General features: G+C 43.0%; 1 protein-coding gene across 4 annotated transcripts in view; it reads right to left on the bottom strand.

Moving 5' to 3' along the window:
- Positions 1-7659, bottom strand: part of LOC110503021 (putative sodium-coupled neutral amino acid transporter 10) — a 53070-nt gene extending 45411 nt beyond the window's left edge. For all 4 annotated transcript variants that reach the window (XM_036960710.1, XM_036960712.1, XM_036960713.1 and 1 more), the window contains exons 1-3: positions 7520-7659; positions 6923-7219; positions 6432-6595 (exon numbers count right to left, since the gene is read on the bottom strand). In XM_036960710.1, the coding sequence (XP_036816605.1) occupies positions 6432-6595; positions 6923-7018 (260 nt within the window). In that variant the 5' untranslated portion in view covers positions 7019-7219; positions 7520-7659. The remainder of the gene's footprint in view (positions 1-6431; positions 6596-6922; positions 7220-7519) is intronic.
- Between the last annotated feature and the right edge of the window lie 14590 nt (positions 7660-22249).

The following is a 22249-nucleotide window of genomic DNA, read 5'->3' as shown; positions in this document are numbered from 1 at the left end:
TCTGTCTGTTTGTATTCAGGGACAGCCCTAACTGTCTGTCTGTTTGTATTCAGGGACAGCCCTAACTGTCTGTCTGTTTGTATTCAGGGACAGCCCTAACTGTCTGTCTGTTTGTATTCAGGGACAGCCCTAACTGTCTGTCTGTTTGTATTCAGGGACAGCCCTAACTGTCTGTCTGTTTGTATTCAGGGACAGCCCTAACTGTCATGTCTGTTTGTATTCAGGGACAGCCCTAACTGTCAGTCTGTTTGTATTCAGGGACAGCCCTAACTGTCATGTCTGTTTGTATTCAGGGACAGCCCTAACTGTCAGTCTGTTTGTATTCAGGGACAGCCCTAACTGTCAGTCTGTTTGTATTCAGGGACAGCCCTAACTGTCATGTCTGTTTGTATTCAGGGACAGCCCTAACTGTCTGTCTGTTTGTATTCAGGGACAGCCCTAACTGTCTGTCTGTTTGTATTCAGGGACAGCCCTAACTGTCTGTCTGTTTGTATTCAGGGACAGCCCTAACTGTCTGTCTGTTTGTATTCAGGGACAGCCCTAACTGTCTGTCTGTTTGTATTCAGGGACAGCCCTAACTGTCTGTCTGTTTGTATTCAGGGACAGCCCTAACTGTCTGTCTGTTTGTATTCAGGGACAGCCCTAACTGTCTGTCTGTTTGTATTCAGGGACAGCCCTAACTGTCTGTCTGTTTGTATTCAGGGACAGCCCTAACTGTCTGTCTGTTTGTATTCAGGGACAGCCCTAACTGTCTGTCTGTTTGTATTCAGGGACAGCCCTAACTGTCTGTCTGTTTGTATTCAGGGACAGCCCTAACTGTCTGTCTGTTTGTATTCAGGGACAGCCCTAACTGTCTGTCTGTTTGTATTCAGGGACAGCCCTAACTGTCTGTCTGTTTGTATTCAGGGACAGCCCTAACTGTCTGTCTGTTTGTATTCAGGGACAGCCCTAACTGTCTGTCTGTTTGTATTCAGGGACAGCCCTAACTGTCTGTCTGTTTGTATTCAGGGACAGCCCTAACTGTCTGTCTGTTTGTATTCAGGGACAGCCCTAACTGTCTGTCTGTTTGTATTCAGGGACAGCCCCTAACTGTCTGTCTGTTTGTATTCAGGGACAGCCCCAACTGTCTGTCTGTTTGTATTCAGGGACAGCCCCAACTGTCTGTCTGTTTGTATTCAGGGACAGCCCCAACTGTCTGTCTGTTTGTATTCAGGGACAGCCCCAACTGTCTGTCTGTTTGTATTCAGGGACAGCCCCAACTGTCTGTCTGTTTGTATTCAGGGACAGCCCCAACTGTCTGTCTGTTTGTATTCAGGGACAGCCCCAACTGTCTGTCTGTTTGTATTCAGGGACAGCCCCAACTGTCTGTCTGTTTGTATTCAGGGACAGCCCCAACTGTCTGTCTGTTTGTATTCAGGGACAGCCCCAACTGTCTGTCTGTTTGTATTCAGGGACAGCCCTAACTGTCTGTCTGTTTGTATTCAGGGACAGCCCTAACTGTCTGTCTGTTTGTATTCAGGGACAGCCCTAACTGTCTGTCTGTTTGTATTCAGGGACAGCCCTAACTGTCTGTCTGTTTGTATTCAGGGACAGCCCTAACTGTCTGTCTGTTTGTATTCAGGGACAGCCCTAACTGTCTGTCTGTTTGTATTCAGGGACAGCCCTAACTGTCTGTCTGTTTGTATTCAGGGACAGCCCTAACTGTCTGTCTGTTTGTATTCAGGGACAGCCCTAACTGTCTGTCTGTTTGTATTCAGGGACAGCCCTAACTGTCTGTCTGTTTGTATTCAGGGACAGCCCTAACTGTCTGTCTGTTTGTATTCAGGGACAGCCCTAACTGTCTGTCTGTTTGTATTCAGGGACAGCCCTAACTGTCTGTCTGTTTGTATTCAGGGACAGCCCTAACTGTCTGTCTGTTTGTATTCAGGGACAGCCCTAACTGTCTGTCTGTTTGTATTCAGGGACAGCCCTAACTGTCTGTCTGTTTGTATTCAGGGACAGCCCTAACTGTCTGTCTGTTTGTATTCAGGGACAGCCCTAACTGTCTGTCTGTTTGTATTCAGGGACAGCCCTAACTGTCTGTCTGTTTGTATTCAGGGACAGCCCTAACTGTCTGTCTGTTTGTATTCAGGGACAGCCCTAACTGTCTGTCTGTTTGTATTCAGGGACAGCCCTAACTGTCTGTCTGTTTGTATTCAGGGACAGCCCTAACTGTCTGTCTGTTTGTATTCAGGGACAGCCCTAACTGTCTGTCTGTTTGTATTCAGGGACAGCCCTAACTGTCTGTCTGTTTGTATTCAGGGACAGCCCTAACTGTCTGTCTGTTTGTATTCAGGGACAGCCCTAACTGTCTGTCTGTTTGTATTCAGGGACAGCCCTAACTGTCTGTCTGTTTGTATTCAGGGACAGCCCTAACTGTCTGTCTGTTTGTATTCAGGGACAGCCCTAACTGTCTGTCTGTTTGTATTCAGGGACAGCCCTAACTGTCTGTCTGTTTGTATTCAGGGACAGCCCTAACTGTCTGTCTGTTTGTATTCAGGGACAGCCCTAACTGTCTGTCTGTTTGTATTCAGGGACAGCCCTAACTGTCTGTCTGTTTGTATTCAGGGACAGCCCTAACTGTCTGTCTGTTTGTATTCAGGGACAGCCCTAACTGTCTGTCTGTTTGTATTCAGGGACAGCCCTAACTGTCTGTCTGTTTGTATTCAGGGACAGCCCTAACTGTCTGTCTGTTTGTATTCAGGGACAGCCCTAACTGTCTGTCTGTTTGTATTCAGGGACAGCCCTAACTGTCTGTCTGTTTGTATTCAGGGACAGCCCTAACTGTCTGTCTGTTTGTATTCAGGGACAGCCCTAACTGTCTGTCTGTTTGTATTCAGGGACAGCCCTAACTGTCTGTCTGTTTGTATTCAGGGACAGCCCTAACTGTCTGTCTGTTTGTATTCAGGGACAGCCCTAACTGTCTGTCTGTTTGTATTCAGGGACAGCCCTAACTGTCTGTCTGTTTGTATTCAGGGACAGCCCTAACTGTCTGTCTGTTTGTATTCAGGGACAGCCCTAACTGTCTGTCTGTTTGTATTCAGGGACAGCCCTAACTGTCTGTCTGTTTGTATTCAGGGACAGCCCTAACTGTCTGTCTGTTTGTATTCAGGGACAGCCCTAACTGTCTGTCTGTTTGTATTCAGGGACAGCCCTAACTGTCTGTCTGTTTGTATTCAGGGACAGCCCTAACTGTCTGTCTGTTTGTATTCAGGGACAGCCCTAACTGTCTGTCTGTTTGTATTCAGGGACAGCCCTAACTGTCTGTCTGTTTGTATTCAGGGACAGCCCTAACTGTCTGTCTGTTTGTATTCAGGGACAGCCCTAACTGTCTGTCTGTTTGTATTCAGGGACAGCCCTAACTGTCTGTCTGTTTGTATTCAGGGACAGCCCTAACTGTCTGTCTGTTTGTATTCAGGGACAGCCCTAACTGTCTGTCTGTTTGTATTCAGGGACAGCCCTAACTGTCTGTCTGTTTGTATTCAGGGACAGCCCTAACTGTCTGTCTGTTTGTATTCAGGGACAGCCCTAACTGTCTGTCTGTTTGTATTCAGGGACAGCCCTAACTGTCTGTCTGTTTGTATTCAGGGACAGCCCTAACTGTCTGTCTGTTTGTATTCAGGGACAGCCCTAACTGTCTGTCTGTTTGTATTCAGGGACAGCCCTAACTGTCTGTCTGTTTGTATTCAGGGACAGCCCTAACTGTCTGTCTGTTTGTATTCAGGGACAGCCCTAACTGTCTGTCTGTTTGTATTCAGGGACAGCCCTAACTGTCTGTCTGTTTGTATTCAGGGACAGCCCTAACTGTCTGTCTGTTTGTATTCAGGGACAGCCCTAACTGTCTGTCTGTTTGTATTCAGGGACAGCCCTAACTGTCTGTCTGTTTGTATTCAGGGACAGCCCTAACTGTCTGTCTGTTTGTATTCAGGGACAGCCCTAACTGTCTGTCTGTTTGTATTCAGGGACAGCCCTAACTGTCTGTCTGTTTGTATTCAGGGACAGCCCTAACTGTCTGTCTGTTTGTATTCAGGGACAGCCCTAACTGTCTGTCTGTTTGTATTCAGGGACAGCCCTAACTGTCTGTCTGTTTGTATTCAGGGACAGCCCTAACTGTCTGTCTGTTTGTATTCAGGGACAGCCCTAACTGTCTGTCTGTTTGTATTCAGGGACAGCCCTAACTGTCTGTCTGTTTGTATTCAGGGACAGCCCTAACTGTCTGTCTGTTTGTATTCAGGGACAGCCCTAACTGTCTGTCTGTTTGTATTCAGGGACAGCCCTAACTGTCTGTCTGTTTGTATTCAGGGACAGCCCTAACTGTCTGTCTGTTTGTATTCAGGGACAGCCCTAACTGTCTGTCTGTTTGTATTCAGGGACAGCCCTAACTGTCTGTCTGTTTGTATTCAGGGACAGCCCTAACTGTCTGTCTGTTTGTATTCAGGGACAGCCCTAACTGTCTGTCTGTTTGTATTCAGGGACAGCCCTAACTGTCTGTCTGTTTGTATTCAGGGACAGCCCTAACTGTCTGTCTGTTTGTATTCAGGGACAGCCCTAACTGTCTGTCTGTTTGTATTCAGGGACAGCCCTAACTGTCTGTCTGTTTGTATTCAGGGACAGCCCTAACTGTCTGTCTGTTTGTATTCAGGGACAGCCCTAACTGTCTGTCTGTTTGTATTCAGGGACAGCCCTAACTGTCTGTCTGTTTGTATTCAGGGACAGCCCTAACTGTCTGTCTGTTTGTATTCAGGGACAGCCCTAACTGTCTGTCTGTTTGTATTCAGGGACAGCCCTAACTGTCTGTCTGTTTGTATTCAGGGACAGCCCTAACTGTCTGTCTGTTTGTATTCAGGGACAGCCCTAACTGTCTGTCTGTTTGTATTCAGGGACAGCCCTAACTGTCTGTCTGTTTGTATTCAGGGACAGCCCTAACTGTCTGTCTGTTTGTATTCAGGGACAGCCCTAACTGTCTGTCTGTTTGTATTCAGGGACAGCCCTAACTGTCTGTCTGTTTGTATTCAGGGACAGCCCTAACTGTCTGTCTGTTTGTATTCAGGGACAGCCCTAACTGTCTGTCTGTTTGTATTCAGGGACAGCCCTAACTGTCTGTCTGTTTGTATTCAGGGACAGCCCTAACTGTCTGTCTGTTTGTATTCAGGGACAGCCCTAACTGTCTGTCTGTTTGTATTCAGGGACAGCCCTAACTGTCTGTCTGTTTGTATTCAGGGACAGCCCTAACTGTCTGTCTGTTTGTATTCAGGGACAGCCCTAACTGTCTGTCTGTTTGTATTCAGGGACAGCCCTAACTGTCTGTCTGTTTGTATTCAGGGACAGCCCTAACTGTCTGTCTGTTTGTATTCAGGGACAGCCCTAACTGTCTGTCTGTTTGTATTCAGGGACAGCCCTAACTGTCTGTCTGTTTGTATTCAGGGACAGCCCTAACTGTCTGTCTGTTTGTATTCAGGGACAGCCCTAACTGTCTGTCTGTTTGTATTCAGGGACAGCCCTAACTGTCTGTCTGTTTGTATTCAGGGACAGCCCTAACTGTCTGTCTGTTTGTATTCAGGGACAGCCCTAACTGTCTGTCTGTTTGTATTCAGGGACAGCCCTAACTGTCTGTCTGTTTGTATTCAGGGACAGCCCTAACTGTCTGTCTGTTTGTATTCAGGGACAGCCCTAACTGTCTGTCTGTTTGTATTCAGGGACAGCCCTAACTGTCTGTCTGTTTGTATTCAGGGACAGCCCTAACTGTCTGTCTGTTTGTATTCAGGGACAGCCCTAACTGTCTGTCTGTTTGTATTCAGGGACAGCCCTAACTGTCTGTCTGTTTGTATTCAGGGACAGCCCTAACTGTCTGTCTGTTTGTATTCAGGGACAGCCCTAACTGTCTGTCTGTTTGTATTCAGGGACAGCCCTAACTGTCTGTCTGTTTGTATTCAGGGACAGCCCTAACTGTCTGTCTGTTTGTATTCAGGGACAGCCCTAACTGTCTGTCTGTTTGTATTCAGGGACAGCCCTAACTGTCTGTCTGTTTGTATTCAGGGACAGCCCTAACTGTCTGTCTGTTTGTATTCAGGGACTGCCCTAACTGTCTGTCTGTTTGTATTCAGGGACAGCCCTAACTGTCTGTCTGTTTGTATTCAGGGACAGCCCTAACTGTCTGTCTGTTTGTTTTCAGGGACAGCCCTAACTGTCTGTCTGTTTGTATTCAGGGACAGCCCTAACTGTCTGTCTGTTTGTATTCAGGGACAGCCCTAACTGTCTGTCTGTTTGTATTCAGGGACAGCCCTAACTGTCTGTCTGTTTGTATTCAGGGACAGCCCTAACTGTCTGTCTGTTTGTATTCAGGGACAGCCCTAACTGCAAAAGCATTGGCTCTCAAAGGAAAGGACACCTACCTGGTCTCCACCAGTGTTTTTCCTGGTTTACCATAGGCATGGAACGCTAGGCCAGCATAGGTCCTGCGTTTGGTGCTGCTGGCCGTGTAGACCAGAAACATACATGACTTGTGGGTCATCCACGAACAGAAGAACAGCAACAGAGTCCCCAGCACTATCCCACACTAGAGAGAAACAGAGAGAGGGAGATGTCAAAACTCAGCAAATAAGGCAATCTGTCATACACATTTCATATTGACAGGTGCATGACGAGGGACTAAAGGGGCAATTCAATACAAAGGCGTTAACATAAGAAATAAAATGGATCCACAGCCTGTATATTACACCTGTTAGGATGCGTGGAAAGGTAAAAACGGAACATATAATGCCTTCTTCACTGTCATATGTCACACCAGTAGGTTATCGTGAGTTCACAAATTAGTTATACACACTGTATAAAAAACTAGATCTGCTATAGGAATACTCGTTTGGCCGGTGTGAGATAGCGGTACCTGTTTGAAACAGAAAGGCATGGTCAGCACGCTCACTCCAACGATGCTGTTGACCACGTTCGTGATCAAACCCCAGTTTGAAGCCGCCACCGTCATTTTGCACGGTTCGATGTTTTTCACCACCCAAAACCGTTCACCGAACTAGCTAGCTACGTTGAGAACAGGAAATCGCTAGCAGTGGCGGCCGTTATCTGGTCCAAGTTGCGATGATGACAGTAGTTGAATCCGGTGACTGGTTTGCTTTTTCCAAAACGTATCCCTCAAGTGTTTGTGACGTGACGCTTGTAGGCTAGCGAACTTGGAGAAACAACAACAAAACATCACTGCATCTACCGATCAGGCAAACTAGATCATTCAGCTAAAATATGTATGAGACATTTCGATTAAATAAAGTACGTTCATCTGCATGGTGCATGTGCGTTTAAAAGGACAGTTTGACAACTGAAAGGAAATCGAACTGTTGTTACAAAAACTGGTTAACCGTACGTAGCTATCGTATTAGCTATGTTATCATCGGTGATTATTCTACTTTGATCCACTGTGTTGGAAAATAGCGTTATAAATGTATATCCATCACATAACATTTTATATATTTACCATGAAACAGACGACTACAAAAGCTTCGAAAATCACTTTTTCCTGAACGCTTGACCAGGAAGTATGAATCTCGCTCGACAACTCCTGGCAATACAACAATCAAAGTATAACAACTGTGTCTCGTGATGCATTTGGAAGGCTTGGGTGCCCTCTAGTGGCCAGCCGTGTTACTGCATTTCAAAAGGGTAGTGTCCCAAGATGCAATACATTAATTGCCTTTAAGCAGCCGTGACAACTTGAAAAAAAAACTCCAGGTTCATGTTACGAATGACTGTCTGGCATTTTTCAGTTAGTGTATAACATCTGAGAAATTACACATTTGTCACATGATCATGGTGTAGCCATTTTTCATAATTACTTTCTATTTACAAAGTGCAGGCAGAGATTGAATAGGCCTACAGTAAGAGACTTTGTTATCATCACAAACACACAGCCACAACTCGTCCCAAATTAAGTGAAAGCGACAAACATACAGATGACATCCATGATGTTCTGTTTTTCTAAATCCCTTAGAGATTCCAGGAGGACGGGAAAACAGGAATGGTTGATGTGGGAGCTGGAATCAGAGCAATAGAATCCTGACTCTGAAAGAGGTTTCTACTAGGTTCCCTAGACGCGGATTCGAGGTAAATTTTGTGTGTTTCTTCCTAATGTTACGGTTAGGATTGGGGGAGGGTAAACTGATCATGGGTCAATTTGGTTAAGGTTAACATCCAACCTGAACCTTAGCTCTGTTGAGGTGGTTATTTTGTTGTCTGGCTAAAAAGGTGGGGGACCAAGGGAGGGGAATGACCTGACCACTTTACCCCAGCTAGGGCTCTGGTCTCTGGGGAAGGGGATTTGAGAGGCAGGGATCCGATGGAGCTTTGGGGGGTGGGAGAGAAGGGGAGAGAGAGCATGTGTGAGTGAGTGAGTGTGTGTCTGTGATAATGTGCGAGCATGTGTGTGTGTGTGCGTCAGGGAGGTAGGGGAGGTTAAGACAGGAAAAGCCTGGACATTGTGCTCCAGTGACCCCTCAAAATCAATGTGACAGACTGGTTGATTGGCTGGAGGGTCCTGTCTGTCCACACCTAATCCCTCAAGGCAGGTCCATGACCTGGGTTGGGATAGGGCTGGTGTGTGTGTGTGTGTGTGTGTGTGTGTGTGAGGCTGGTAGGTGCGAGCAGATATCGAGGGTAGTTGCCTTGGCAAGACTGGCAGAGGCAGGACAAGGTACATGGGCAGCAGTTGTAGTTGGGGGGATTTTTCAGATGGCACATTTCAGGGCAGATTTGGGAGGATAACCCAGTCGGGTGAAATTAGACACAGGCATCTGGATTTGACCTCCTGACCTCTGGGGGTGACCACAGGTCGCGGTGGGGTCGCGGGGCACAAAGCAGAGCACTGACCCCCGAGAGGTCAAGCATGAGGGCGGCTGAATGGAGGTCTTTGTGGGGCCAGGCATGCACACAATATCCTATGAGCACCGGGGGTTTGAGGTCCTGAGTCTGCCCAGGAAACCAGTGTACAGAGATGAGGAGAGATGTGTGTGTGTGTGTGTGTGTGTGTGTGTGTGTGTGTGTGTGTGTGTGTGTGTGTGTGTGTGTGTGAAAGAGAGAAATAAAGCAAGAGATACAGTACCAGTCAAAAGTTTGGACACATCTTCTCATTCAAGGGTTTTTCTTAATTTTTACTATTTTCTATATTGTAGAATATTAGTGAACATATAAAACTATGAAATAACACACATGGAATCATCTAGTAACCAAAAAAGTGTTAAACAAATCAAAAAATATGTCATATTGTAGATTCTTCAATATTTTGCAGATCATCTGGAATTTTCATTACAGCAACACTTCTCATGAAAACTAGTAGAGAAGCAGTTGATCTCTCATCAACCCTCAACCAGGAAAGACAAACAGATCCTAAAGGTAGATGGATGATTTTAAATATGTTACTGGACCATAAACAGTTATGGCTTTATTAACCTATACGTTCCAAATAATTATTGATCCATGCTTCTTTGAAAATATCTACAATAATTGATCAAACCTACAAGCAATGCAATACTCTATTATTATGGTAGGAGATTATAAAAAGGTTTAAATAGCTCTATGGACCATAAAGGAAATCATACTACAATCTATCACCCTCAGGCTCTTAAAGAAATCACACTACAAACTATCACCCTCATGCACTTAAAGAAATCACACTACAAACTATCACCCTCATGCTCTTAAAGAAATCACACTACAAACAATCACCCTCATGCTCTTAAAGAAATCATGAATGTCATGGATATATTGGAACTAGTGGATATATGGAGGCTTAAATATCCTGACCTAGTGAGATATACATGGCGAAGGCTCAATCAAGCTAGTCGCCTTGACTACTTTCTTATGTAATTCTCGTCAAAAGTTTAACAAAAGTGTTCATAGGGGACAGAATGTGGCGAACCATCACATAATTGGCATATATATTACTCTTACAGAATTTCCACGTGGGCGAGGATATTGGAAATCTAATCAAGCCTATTTGAGGATAACTTGCTTTTAATTAGGACAGAGTAATTTATAACAGACTTTTCCCGACATAACATAGGTACAGCAGATCCCCTTATTGTATGGGACATTTTTAAATGTTGTAACGTTCTGGGTGTAGTGGGTGAGAAGTCAGGTGCAGGAAGCAGAGAGTTCAGGGTAGTGCTACTTTAATGCACAACCCCACGAAAACACAGGGCGTATAACAAAACAAACGCCCCAAACACGGGGACTTAAACTGTCCAGCAAAACCCACGAAATGGGAAACACGTAACCCACAGCCGTGCACACAAGTTACACAAAACAAGCCCGCACAAAGAGCAGGCGGGCCGGCTGGCTAATAAAGCCCAACTAATCAGCAAATACACAACAGGTGTAACCAATAAACAGACAAGGAGGGGGAGGAAAGAATCAGTGGCAGCTAGTAGGCCGGTGACGACGACCGCCGAGCGCCACCCGAACGGGAAGGAGTCGTGACAAATGTGCCTTTAGAGGCCATGCAATTCAGTACCCATCTCTAAAACAAAAGCAATTTAGGGCAAAAGAGTCCATATTAACAAAGGAAATGGAAAGAGCAGATATATTACAATAACAACTGTACCATAGACGCTCAGAATAAGCTATTGAGGAACTTATTCAATAAAGATCAAGTGTAAAATATGATAAAAAATAAAGCTAACTGGATGGAATATGGGAGAAAAAAGCCAAATTATTTTTTAAATCTTCAACATAGAAATGCTACCAAAAAGATTTTATTGAAACTTGTTACAAATTACTGAGCCACCCATGATTCACCAAACAATATCATGAAAGAGGAAGCAAAATACTTTAAGCATATGTTTCAGTTTCAGTCTCCTACATCTCCTCTAACCGAAGCTAATTGTATGTATTTTTTTTCTATTAATTATGTGAAATGAAGAGCTGTACAGAAAGACTCATGTTAAGGCCAAATTAGAGAGGAGGAACTTATTGATGCAATTAAAGCCTTAAAGTCCTGGAAAACTCCAGGACTGGATGGTATACCAGTTGAGGTATACCCCCCAAAAAATAGATATTCTCAGAGAACCGTTATTAGCATGTGTTAACTCCTATAAATTGTAGAATTTCACACTCAACAAGATGTTCTTATTTCATTATTACTGAAACAGGATCCAAGTGGTAAATATAAAGATCCAGTCCATTTTTTTAAAAGTATAGCAAAATGCATCGCGCATAGAATTAAAAAGGTATTGTCGTACATTATTCATTCTAATCAGACAGGTTTGAAGACAAATCTCCGTCCCAGTCTCAGGTCTTTTGCAGACTCCATCAGGTTTTCTTCCAGAATGGTCCTGTATTTGGCTCCATCCATCTTCCCATCAATTTTAACCATCTTCCCTGTCCCAGCTGAAGAAAAGCAGGCCCAAACCATGATGCTGCCACCACCATGTTTGACAGTGGGGATGGTGTGTTGCTTTTACGCCAAACATAACGTTTTGCATTGTTGCCAAAAAGTTAAATTTTGGTTTCATCTGACCAGAGCACCTTCTTCCACGTTTGGTGTGTCTCCCAGGTGGCTTGTGGCAAACTTTAACCGACACTTTTTATGGATATCTTTAAGAAATAGCTTTCTTCTTGCCACTCTTCCATAAAGGCCAGATTTGTGCAATATACGACTGATTGTTGTCCTATGGACAGAGTCTCCCACCTCAGCTGTAGATCTCTGCAGTTCATCCAGAGTGATCATGGGCCTCTTGGCTGCATCTCTGATCAGTCTTCTCCTTGTATGAGCTGAAAGTTTAGAGGGACGGCCAGGTCTTGGTAGATTTGCAGTGGTCTGATACTCCTTCCATTTCAATATTATCGCTTGCACAGTGCTCCTTGGGATGTTTAAAGCTTGGGAAATCTTTTTGTATCCAAATCCGACTTTAAACTTCTTCACAACAGTATCTCGGACCTGCCTGGTGTGTTCCTTGTTCTTCATGATGCTCTCTGCGCTTTTAACGGACCTCTGAGACTATCACAGTGCAGGTGCATTTATACGGAGACTTGATTACACACAGGTGGATTGTATGTATCATCATTAGTCATTTAGGTCAACATTGGATCATTCAGAGATCCTCACTGAACTTCTGGAGAGAGTTTGCTGCACTGAAAGTAAAGGGGCTGAATAATTTTGCACGCCCAATTTTTCAGTTTTTGATTTGTTAAAAAAGTTTGAAATATCCAATAAATGTCATTCCACTTCATGATTGTGTCCCACTTGTTGTTGATTCTTCACAAAAAAATACATTTTTATATCTTTATGTTTGAAGCCTGAAATGTGGCAAAAGGTCGCAAAGTTCAAGGGGGCCGAATACTTTCGCAAGGCACTGTAAATGCCTGGAATTTTTCAATTTCAGATTATCTCTAATAAAATGGGTTAAAGTTATGTATAGTAACCCTAGGTGTAAAATAGTAAATAATGGCTACATCTCAGAAAGTTTCAAACTATCTAGAGGTGTAAAACAAGGTTGTTTACTATCGACATTACCATCAAAATGTTGGCTATTAAACAATTGTTGGAAAAATGACTTGTGTCATGCACAAAGTAGATGTCCTAACCGACTTGCCAAAACTATAGTTTGTAAACAATACATTTGTGGAGTGGTTGAAAAACAAGTTTTAATGACTCCAACCTAAATGTATGTTAACTTCAACTGTATATAATGAATATGAGGGCAGCAATGATTAAATATTAAAGCATTAGCCCTCTCACTAAAGCTGTCAGTCATACAAAAGTTATACTTAAATCTGAACTGGTTCTCTAGCAAATTAGTAAGAATGTCTCACCCCATGTTCAATAATGGCATTTTTCCCTTTAATCAGATTACAACCTCTCACTTTCGGTTATTTGAAAATGAAATAATCTCCAAAATATCGCTTTTTTTAAAGAAGCCATAGAACGTTGGTTGAAATTTCAGTTCAATCCACCAGAAAAGACAGAACAAGTAATATGGCACATATTGTGGTTTAAGTCAAATATACTAATTGATTAAAAAAACAATTTTTTATAAAATTTAGAAAAAAAGGTATAATCTTTGTAAATGATATGATAAACAGGACTGGTGGAGTTATGTCACACATGTAGCTAACAAAAATATATGGAAATGTCTGCTCTACCCAATATGGTCAGTGTTCAGTGTTCTAATCAACTATTTGCAGTATTACCACAAAAATGGAAGAGGCAAGTAGAAGTGGGAAAAGTAAGAAACTCATCTGCATTAACTACCAAAATTTGCTAAAGAAAATTGTGATAAATAAAATAATATGCCAGTTTCGTTTAAGGACCAAAAAATTGACAGCCGTGCCATATAGATTGCAAAATAGTTGGGAAGAGATTTTTGATGTACCGATTCCATGGCACATGGTTTATGAATTGATACGCAAAACGACACCGGATTCAAACCGTTGAATTTTTCAATTTAAATTATTATACAACATTCTTGCACCCAACATGTTAAATATATGGGGGGGGGGGGGGGGATATAACCTTCCCAGTTCTGCAGATTTTGCTGCGAAGAGACGGAGTCATTAGATCATTTATTTTGGTAATGTCTATATGTAGCTTGTTTTTGGTCACCGGTCCAGGAATGGCTGAAGAATTGCAATATTTACATGGAGCTAACTCTGCAGACAGCACTACTGGGTGATCTGAAAAGTTATAGTCAATAGATCAATAATATAATAATACTTTAACAAAAATGTTTACCTTTAATTTACATTCTGAAAAAACTATGAGAATAGAAAAGCTCAGAACTTTTGTGAAACATCACAGCACAGTTGAAAAATATATGGCAAATAGAAGTCCACTATGGATGGTGTTAAGAGATAGATGGGAGGGGTTGAATGGAGCTGAAATGTGGGACTGATAACAACACGATAACTAATGTCAAATATAGTGTTTGTAAAATGTAAACTCAGCAAAAAAAGAAACGTCCTCTCACTGTCAACTGCGTTTATTTTCAGCAAACTTAACATGTGCAAATATTTGTGTGAACATAACAAGATTCAACAACTAACACATAAACTGAACAAGATCCACAGACATGTGACTAACAGAAATTTAATAATGTGTCCCTGAACAAAGGGGGGTCAAAATCAAAAGTAACAGTCAGTATCTGGTGTGGCCACCAGCTGCATTAAGTACTGCAGTGCATCTCCTCCTCATGGACTGCACCAGAATTCTTGCTGTGAGATGTTACCAGACTCTTCCACCAAGGTACCTGCAAGTTCCCGGAAATTTCTGGGGGGAATGGCCCTAGCCCTCACCCTCCGATCCAACAGGTCCCAAACATGCTCAATGGGATTGAGATCCGGGCTCTTTGCTGGCCATGGCAGAACACTGACATTCCTGTCTTGCAGGAAATCACACACAGAACGAGCAGTATGGCTGGTGGCATTGTCATGCTAGAGGGTCATGTCAGGGTGAGCCTGCAGGAAGGGTACCACATGAGGGAGGAGGATGTCTTCCCTGTAACGCAGGCTCCTTGCAGCATGACTAAGGCACGTTCACGCAGATCAGCAGGAACCCTGGGCAGCTTTCCTTTAGTTTTTTTCAGAGTCAGTAGAAAGGCCTCTTTAGTGTCCTAAGTTTTCATAACTGTGACCTTAATTGCCTACTGTCTGTAAGCTGTCAGTGTCTTAATGACAATTCCACAGGTGCATGTTCATTAATTGTTTATGGTTCATTGAACAAGCATGGGAAACAGTGTTTAAACCCTTTACAATGAAGATCTGCAAAGTTATTTGGATTTTTACAAATTATCTTTGAAAGACAGGGTCCTGAAAAAGGGACGTATCTTTTTTTGCTGACTTTATTTAGGTTCAGAACTTTTGTGAAACAGCACAGTTAAAAATGGCAAATAGAAACTGGATGGTCATCAGAAATAGATGGGACATGTTGAGGGTAGAGGAAGGACAGGAGAAAAAAAATATATAACTACCGTAAAATAGATTTTGTCCATAAAATGTATATAGTATGTATAAGTGGGAAATAGAGGCCTAGATATTGTTGTTCACTAGTTTACTCCAATTAGGGGAGGGGTAGTAGGGTTAGTGGAGAACAATAAAGGAACATATATTTTACCAATCAGCATCATTACTTTTTTTCCACCTCGTTTGCATTATTTCTTTGAATCATATAAATATTAAATTCATCATCAATCCAGGAGGCTGAAACAGTTTCTTAACAATTGCATGTTTCAAATCAAATCAACGTTTATTTGTCACGTGCGGGAGTTGTAGCGATGAGACAAGATATTAACTACTAAACAATTGGATACCACAAAAAGGGGGTAAAATTTATTTTAAAAAGAAATAAAAGAAATAAAATTTAAAAAAAGACAGGCTATATACAGTAGCGAGGCTATAAATGTAGCGAGGCTATAAATGTAGCGAGGCTATAAATGTAGCGAGGCTATAAATGTAGCGAGGCTATAAATGTAGCGAGGCTATAAATGTAGCGAGGCTATAAATGTAGCGAGGCTATAAATGTAGCGAGGCTATAAAAGTAGCGAGGCTATATACAGACACCGGTTAGTCAGGCGGATTGAGGTAGTATGTGGGTCAGAAGTTTACATACATACATAGTTGACTGTGCCTTTAAACAGCTTGGAAAATTCCAGAAAATTAACTAATTGACATAATTTGAGTCAATTGGAGATGGACGAGTGGATGTATTTCAAAGCCTACCTTCAACCTCAGTGCCTCTTTGCTTGACATCATGAGAAAATCAAAAGAAATCAGCCAAGACCTCAGAAAAAAAATAGTAGACCTCCACAAGTCTGGTTCATCCTTGGCAGCAATTTCCAAACGCCTGAAGGTACCACATTCATCTGTACAAACAGAAGTACGCAAGCATAAACACCATAGGACCATGCAGCCGTCATACCGCTCAGGAAGGAGATGCGTTCTGTCTCCTAGAGATGAACATACTTTGGTGTGAAAAGTGCAAATCAATCCCAGAACAACAGCAAAGGACCTTGTGAAGATACTGGAGGAAACAGGTAGAAAATTATCTATATCCACAGTAAAACAAGTCCTATTTCGACATAACCTGAAAGGCCGCTCAGCAAGGAAGAAGCCACTGCTCCAAAACCGCCATAAAAAAGCCAGACTACGGTTTGCGACTGCACATGGGGACAAGATCATACTTTTTGGAGAAATGTCCTCTGGTCTGATGAAACAAAAATATAACTGTTTGGCCATAATGACCATCGTTATGTTTGGAGGAAAAAGGGGGAAGCTTGCAAGCCGAAGAATACCATCCCAACCGTGAAGCACGGGGGTGGCAGCATCATATTATGAGGATGCTTTGCTGCAGGTGGGACTGGTGCACTTCACAAAATAGATGGCATCATGAGGTAGGAATATTATGTGGATATATTGAAGCAACATCTCAAGACATCAGTCAGGAAGTTAAAGCTTGGTCGCAAATGGGTCTTCCAAATGGACAATGACCCCAAGCATACTTCCAAAGTTGTGGCAAAATGGCTTAAGGACAACAAAGTCAAGGTATTAGAGTGGCCATCACAAAGCTCTGACCTCAAACTATAGAAAATGTGTGGGCAGGACTTGGAAAGTGTGTGCGTGAGCAAAGAGGCCTACAAACCTGACTCAGTTACACCAGCTCTGTCAGGAGGAATGGGCCAAAATTCATCCAACTTATTTTAGGAAGCTTGTGGAAGGCTACCTGAAACATTTGACCCAAGTTAAACTATTTAAATGCAATGCTACCAAATACTAATTGAGTGTATGTACACTTCTGACCCACTGGGAATGAGATGAAAGAAATAAAAACTGAAATCATTAATGCTCTCTACTATTATTCTGACATTTCAAATTCTTAAAATAAAGTGGTGATCCTAACTGACCTAAGACAGGGAATTTTTACTACTATTTTTAAATGTCAGGAATTGTGAAAAACTGAGTTTAAATGTTTTCAGCTAAGGTGTATATAAACTTCCGACTTCAACTGTATATTCGTATGTGCTATTCTTAGCCCTTTTCTGGGTAGCTTATCAGAGAAATATGTAATATGTAAATAAATAAGTAAAATAAAACACTGTTTAGGTAATAGTCAGTCAATCAGGCGCTTGTGAGCATCAGTGGGTGTATGTATGTATGTGTGTGTATATGTGATGCTGGGTTGAAGCTACTGACCTGGAAGCTAAGCTCTCTGATTCCTCCCAGGCTTTGGGACAATGAATTGTGTGTGTGGCATTGATAGTGCATCCTTGTCTGTAACTCTTAAAGAACACATGCATATTGCTGTGTGTTCAAGAGAGAGAGAGAGAACCCTCTGCTCCAGTAATCACAGAACGCATGCATATTGCTATGTGTTTGATAGAGAGAGAGAGAGAAAGAGAGAGAGAGAGAGAGAGAGAGAGAGAGAAAGAGAAAGAGAGATAGAGAGAGAGAAAGAGAGAGAGAGAGAGAGAGAGAGAGAGAAAGAGAGAGAGAGAGAGAACCCTCTGCTCCAGTAATCACAGTTAATTGCAACGCAGCATTAGCCCTGGCCTTGAATGGGGTTTTCAACCAGCCTCTTACACAGAGAGGGAGAGAGAGACTGCATGGCTCTGTCTGTCTAACTGAACATTGCCTACCTTTGTCCCTCGCCCCTCTACATTCTATTAACCCCCTGTCATTTGACCATCAATAATACACTGGGGTCTTGAAGCTAGGCCCTAACAACCACTCTGCTCATAGGCTCCTAAGCTTCAGATAGAAGGAAGGAATGGACGAAATATGTATTTTGGGCTGGATGGGTAGGTCTGGTGTTGTCGTGGTTAAATTGGGGAGGCCATGTAGAATCTGAATTAATAAGCTTTAAAATGCTTTTTTTTACTTGGAATTTCAGTGAGTTCTTGTTCATTCTGTCCTTGAAAAATGGAGGGTTATGTTCTAAGTATTTTGGTCATGAGAAATCTTGTTAATACTTTTATTAACGCCGGCAAGTCAATGTTTTCTGATAAAGTTATAATGTCAAAGATATACAGATAGGGTGTGTAGCGGGAGCTTGGGACAGTAAAAGTGTCCGTGTAACATTCTTGATAAGGAGAACAACCAATCCTCCCTCTCACACTCTTCTCCTATACGAATGGTGCCTCTTTCTCAGCATCACCTCTTTTAGGCCTGAACACACACACACGCACACACACACGCACACAAACACATGCAGAAACACACTTTCTGGAACACACATACACACATAGGGATACACAGTCGCACACACATATAGAGAGAGACGGTATATTACCCTCTGGGGACAGTGTGCAGTGTGAATGGCGGAGACTGTTACCTGTGTGAGTGAATGGAACAGAGTGTCTGTGTGGATTGCTTGGTCTCCTCTGCTAAACCCACTAAAAGGCGCAGTGTGTCTGACATTCCTGCCCACCCCTGTGAGCTGTGTGTGTGTGTGTGTGTGTGTGTGTGTGTGTGTGCTGATGAGTGTAGTTCAGTGCGAAAAGGGAAGACATTCCTTCACATTTAAAGTCTCTTTGGTGGGGTTTGAGGGATTTAATTTACACAGGCTTTTCACTTACTGACCGGCCGGGGTGTAACTGAAGTGGAAAAACTCAATAATTATTCCAATTCCTAAAGCATCTAGTCCCTCTGTGCTGAATGACTACCGCCCTGTTGCCTTGACATCCTTAGTTATGAAATACCTTGATAAACTTGTGAAAAGTCATATTCTCGAGAAGCTCCTCCATCCATTTCAGTTTGCCTATCAGCACAGCAGAGGAGTTGATGATGCCATTCTTAGTCTCCTTAGTCTCTTAGTTTGTTGACTTTTCTTCTGCCTTCAACACAACCCAGCCTTACATTCTGGCACAGAGACTCATTTGGGACTTCTCCTTAGATGGGGGGCTGATTTTGTGGTCACAGCGAGTCAAAACAGGTCCCCACGTGTCAGACATATACAACACCAACACTGGCTCTCCTCAGGGATGTGTTTTGTCCCCACTCCTGTACATCTTGTTCACTAATAGTTGTACTAGTTCCCATCCTGACAGACACCTTGTTAAGTTCGCTGATGACACTGCCTTGATCAGCCTGTTGCATGATGACGAGGAACACCGTGGCCCGGTCCTAAATGACTTTGTAGAGTGGTGTGACGAATCACACTTGATCCTCAATGCCAATAAGACCATAGACTTCAGGAAGCATACAACACCTACCTCTGCAACATCTATCAGAGGACAGATCATAGAGATTGTAGAGGAATATACATATCTGTGTGTCCTCTTGGACAATAAGCTTCAGTGGAGTAAATGTACAGACCTGATCTACATCTACATAAGACTGTTTAAAAAAATAAATAATTGACAGTCTAGGAACAGTGGGTTAACTGCCTGTTCAGGGGCAGAACGACAGATTTGTACCTTGACAGCTCGGGGGTTTGAACTTGCAACCTTCCAGTTACTAGTCCAATGCTCTAACCACTAGGCTACCCTGCTGCCCCTGTACTTTCTCAAAAAGCTGGGATCTTTTGAAGTTAAGTGTACTGTACTGACTGTTTTACAAATCTTTCATTGAGAGTATTTTAACTTCTTGTATTGTTTGTTGTTTTGGCAATGCCACTGTCAGCCAGAGAAATATGCTGAGAAGGATTATCACCACAGCAAGCAAGTTACTTGGAGTCAAACAGACAGGCCTGGATGAGATCTTTAAGGTCAGGGCCCTCTGTAAGGCTCACAAAATCATTTTAGACCCAAGCAACCCCCTGTACCCAGACTTTATTCTATTCCTCTCTGGGCACAGGTATAAGGCACCCCTCGGCAGGAAAAACACAACTAGACAATCATTTGTGCCAGGTGTGATATCCCTCCTAAATAGCTTGGGTTAATGTTCCTATCAACCCAGTAAGGCCAGCAGCCTAATCTCTTTTTATTGCTAGGTAACTGTTATGAAAGTTGTATTGTCAATTTGTTTTTTGTTATTTAATTAAAAGCCACTTTAAACGTGTACATGACACTGCAACCAAATTTACCCATGGGGACAATAAAGTCAGTCAAGTAAAGTAAAGTAAAGAAGTCACTCAGTGACTAGTGGAAATGAACCCTGTCGTATTTCTTCTAAATTGACACCACCCCCACTACCTCTACTGTTACCCCTCCCTCCCTCCCTTCATCCCTTCACTTCCTTCCTTCCCTCCACCCTTCCATTCCTCTCTTTCATAACTTAGTCTACCAACACTGTGTGATTGTACGTTCCACCTCAAAGAGCACAAGAGGATTTCGACACCCTTCATCTCAGATTGTGCTGAAATCATTTATGTAGTTAGAAGTAGACTAAATTAGCATTACTGAAACATATAATTAGCTCTCTGAGAAATTAAGCTAATTGATTGCACCAAATTGCCAATATATTTATTTTATAACAATTTGAAGGGGTGGCGATTTTAAAATTGACGATTTTAATTTATAGGATTCAAAGTCTTCAAATCTTCAATAGCTATAGTACCAAAGATTTGATTTAGAACATCATTCTTCCTAACAATGAGTAAGATCTTAGAGATCCAATAAAATGATCAAAAGCCACCCAACAAACCCCCCCTAACAACCAGTATAGTATGGAGCTGTGGCTTGGAGTATTGCTTCTTCATCCTATTGCTTCTTTATCCCTGTGACTCTGGGGGGAGGGGAGGAGAGGGGGGGGGGGGGGATTAGCCATTGAAGTCTCTTGCATTTTTTACAATAATTTAGTGTGGAAGTATCTGGTTTTGCCCACTAGATGTCGCTGTTCCTGTTGCTGTTGCTGCCACTTTTATACATTTTGCTGTCTTGTGTTTATTAAATGGATCACAACATTTTCTTTGCGACTTTGGGTAATAAAATAAATGTATTCCCACTTTCACTGAGTTAGAATACCTCATGATAAGCTGCAGACAATACTATTTACCAAGAGTTTTCATCTATATTTTTGATAGCTGTCTATTTACAACCACTGTCTATTTGCCCAGTGACACGAACCTACCAGATGAGCTAAATGCCTTCTATGTTCAGTTCAAGGCAAGCAACACTAAAGCAACACCATGCATGAGACCACCAGCTGTTCCGGAGGACTGTGTGATCTCGCTCTCCGTAGCCGGTTGACCTATAAACAGGTAACATGTTTCACCACAGTCCCTGTGCCTGTCCCTGTCCCTGTGCCAAAGAATGCCAAGGTAACCTGACTAAATGACTATCGACCAGTAGCACTCACATACACAACCGGTCAAACAAACTTACTCATTCAAGGGGTTTTCTTTATTTTCACTATTTTCTACATTGTATAATCATAGTGAAGACATCACAACTATGAAATAATACATATGGAATCATGTAGTAAACGAAAAAGTGTTAAACCGTCTGTAAGGCGCTACAGAGATTGGTGCGGACAGCCCAGTACACCACTGGGGCTTAGCTCCCTGCCATCCAGGACCTCTTTAATAGGCGGTGTCAGAGGAAGGCCCTAAAAATTGTCGAAGACTCCAGCCACGGAAGCGATAGACTGTTCTCTCTGCTACTGCATTGCAAGAGGTACCACTGCAAATCTGGAAGCAACAGGACCCTGAACAGCTTCTACCCCCAAACCACAAGACTGCTAAACAGCTAAACAAATGGCTACCCAGACTACCTGCCTTGACCCTTTTCTGCACTAACTCTCTTGCACTGGACTACTCTACACCCATACTGGACTCTACACACACACACTGGACTCTACTCTACACACATACTGGACTCCACACACACACTGGACTCTTCTCACACACTGGACTCTACCCACACACTGGACTCTTCTCACACACTAGACTCTACACACACACTGGACTCTACACACACACTGGACTCTACCCACACACTGGACTCTACACACACACTGGACTCTACACACACACTGGACTCTTCTCACACACTGGACTCTACCCACACACTGGACTCTACACACACACTGGACTCTACACACACACTGGACTCTACACACACACTGGACTCTTCTCACACACTGGACTCTACACACACACTTTACTCTACCCACACACTGGACTCTACACACACACTGGACTCTTCTCACACACTGGACTCTACCCACACACTGGACTCTACACACACACTGGACTCTACACACACACTGGACTCTACACACACACTGGACTCTACACACACACTGGACTCTTCTCACACACTGAACTCTACCCACACACTGG

This window comes from Oncorhynchus mykiss, chromosome 23, assembly GCF_013265735.2.
Source record: "Oncorhynchus mykiss isolate Arlee chromosome 23, USDA_OmykA_1.1, whole genome shotgun sequence".
Taxonomy (NCBI): Eukaryota; Metazoa; Chordata; class Actinopteri; order Salmoniformes; family Salmonidae; genus Oncorhynchus; species Oncorhynchus mykiss.
This window is presented reverse-complemented; position numbering and strand designations above follow the sequence as displayed.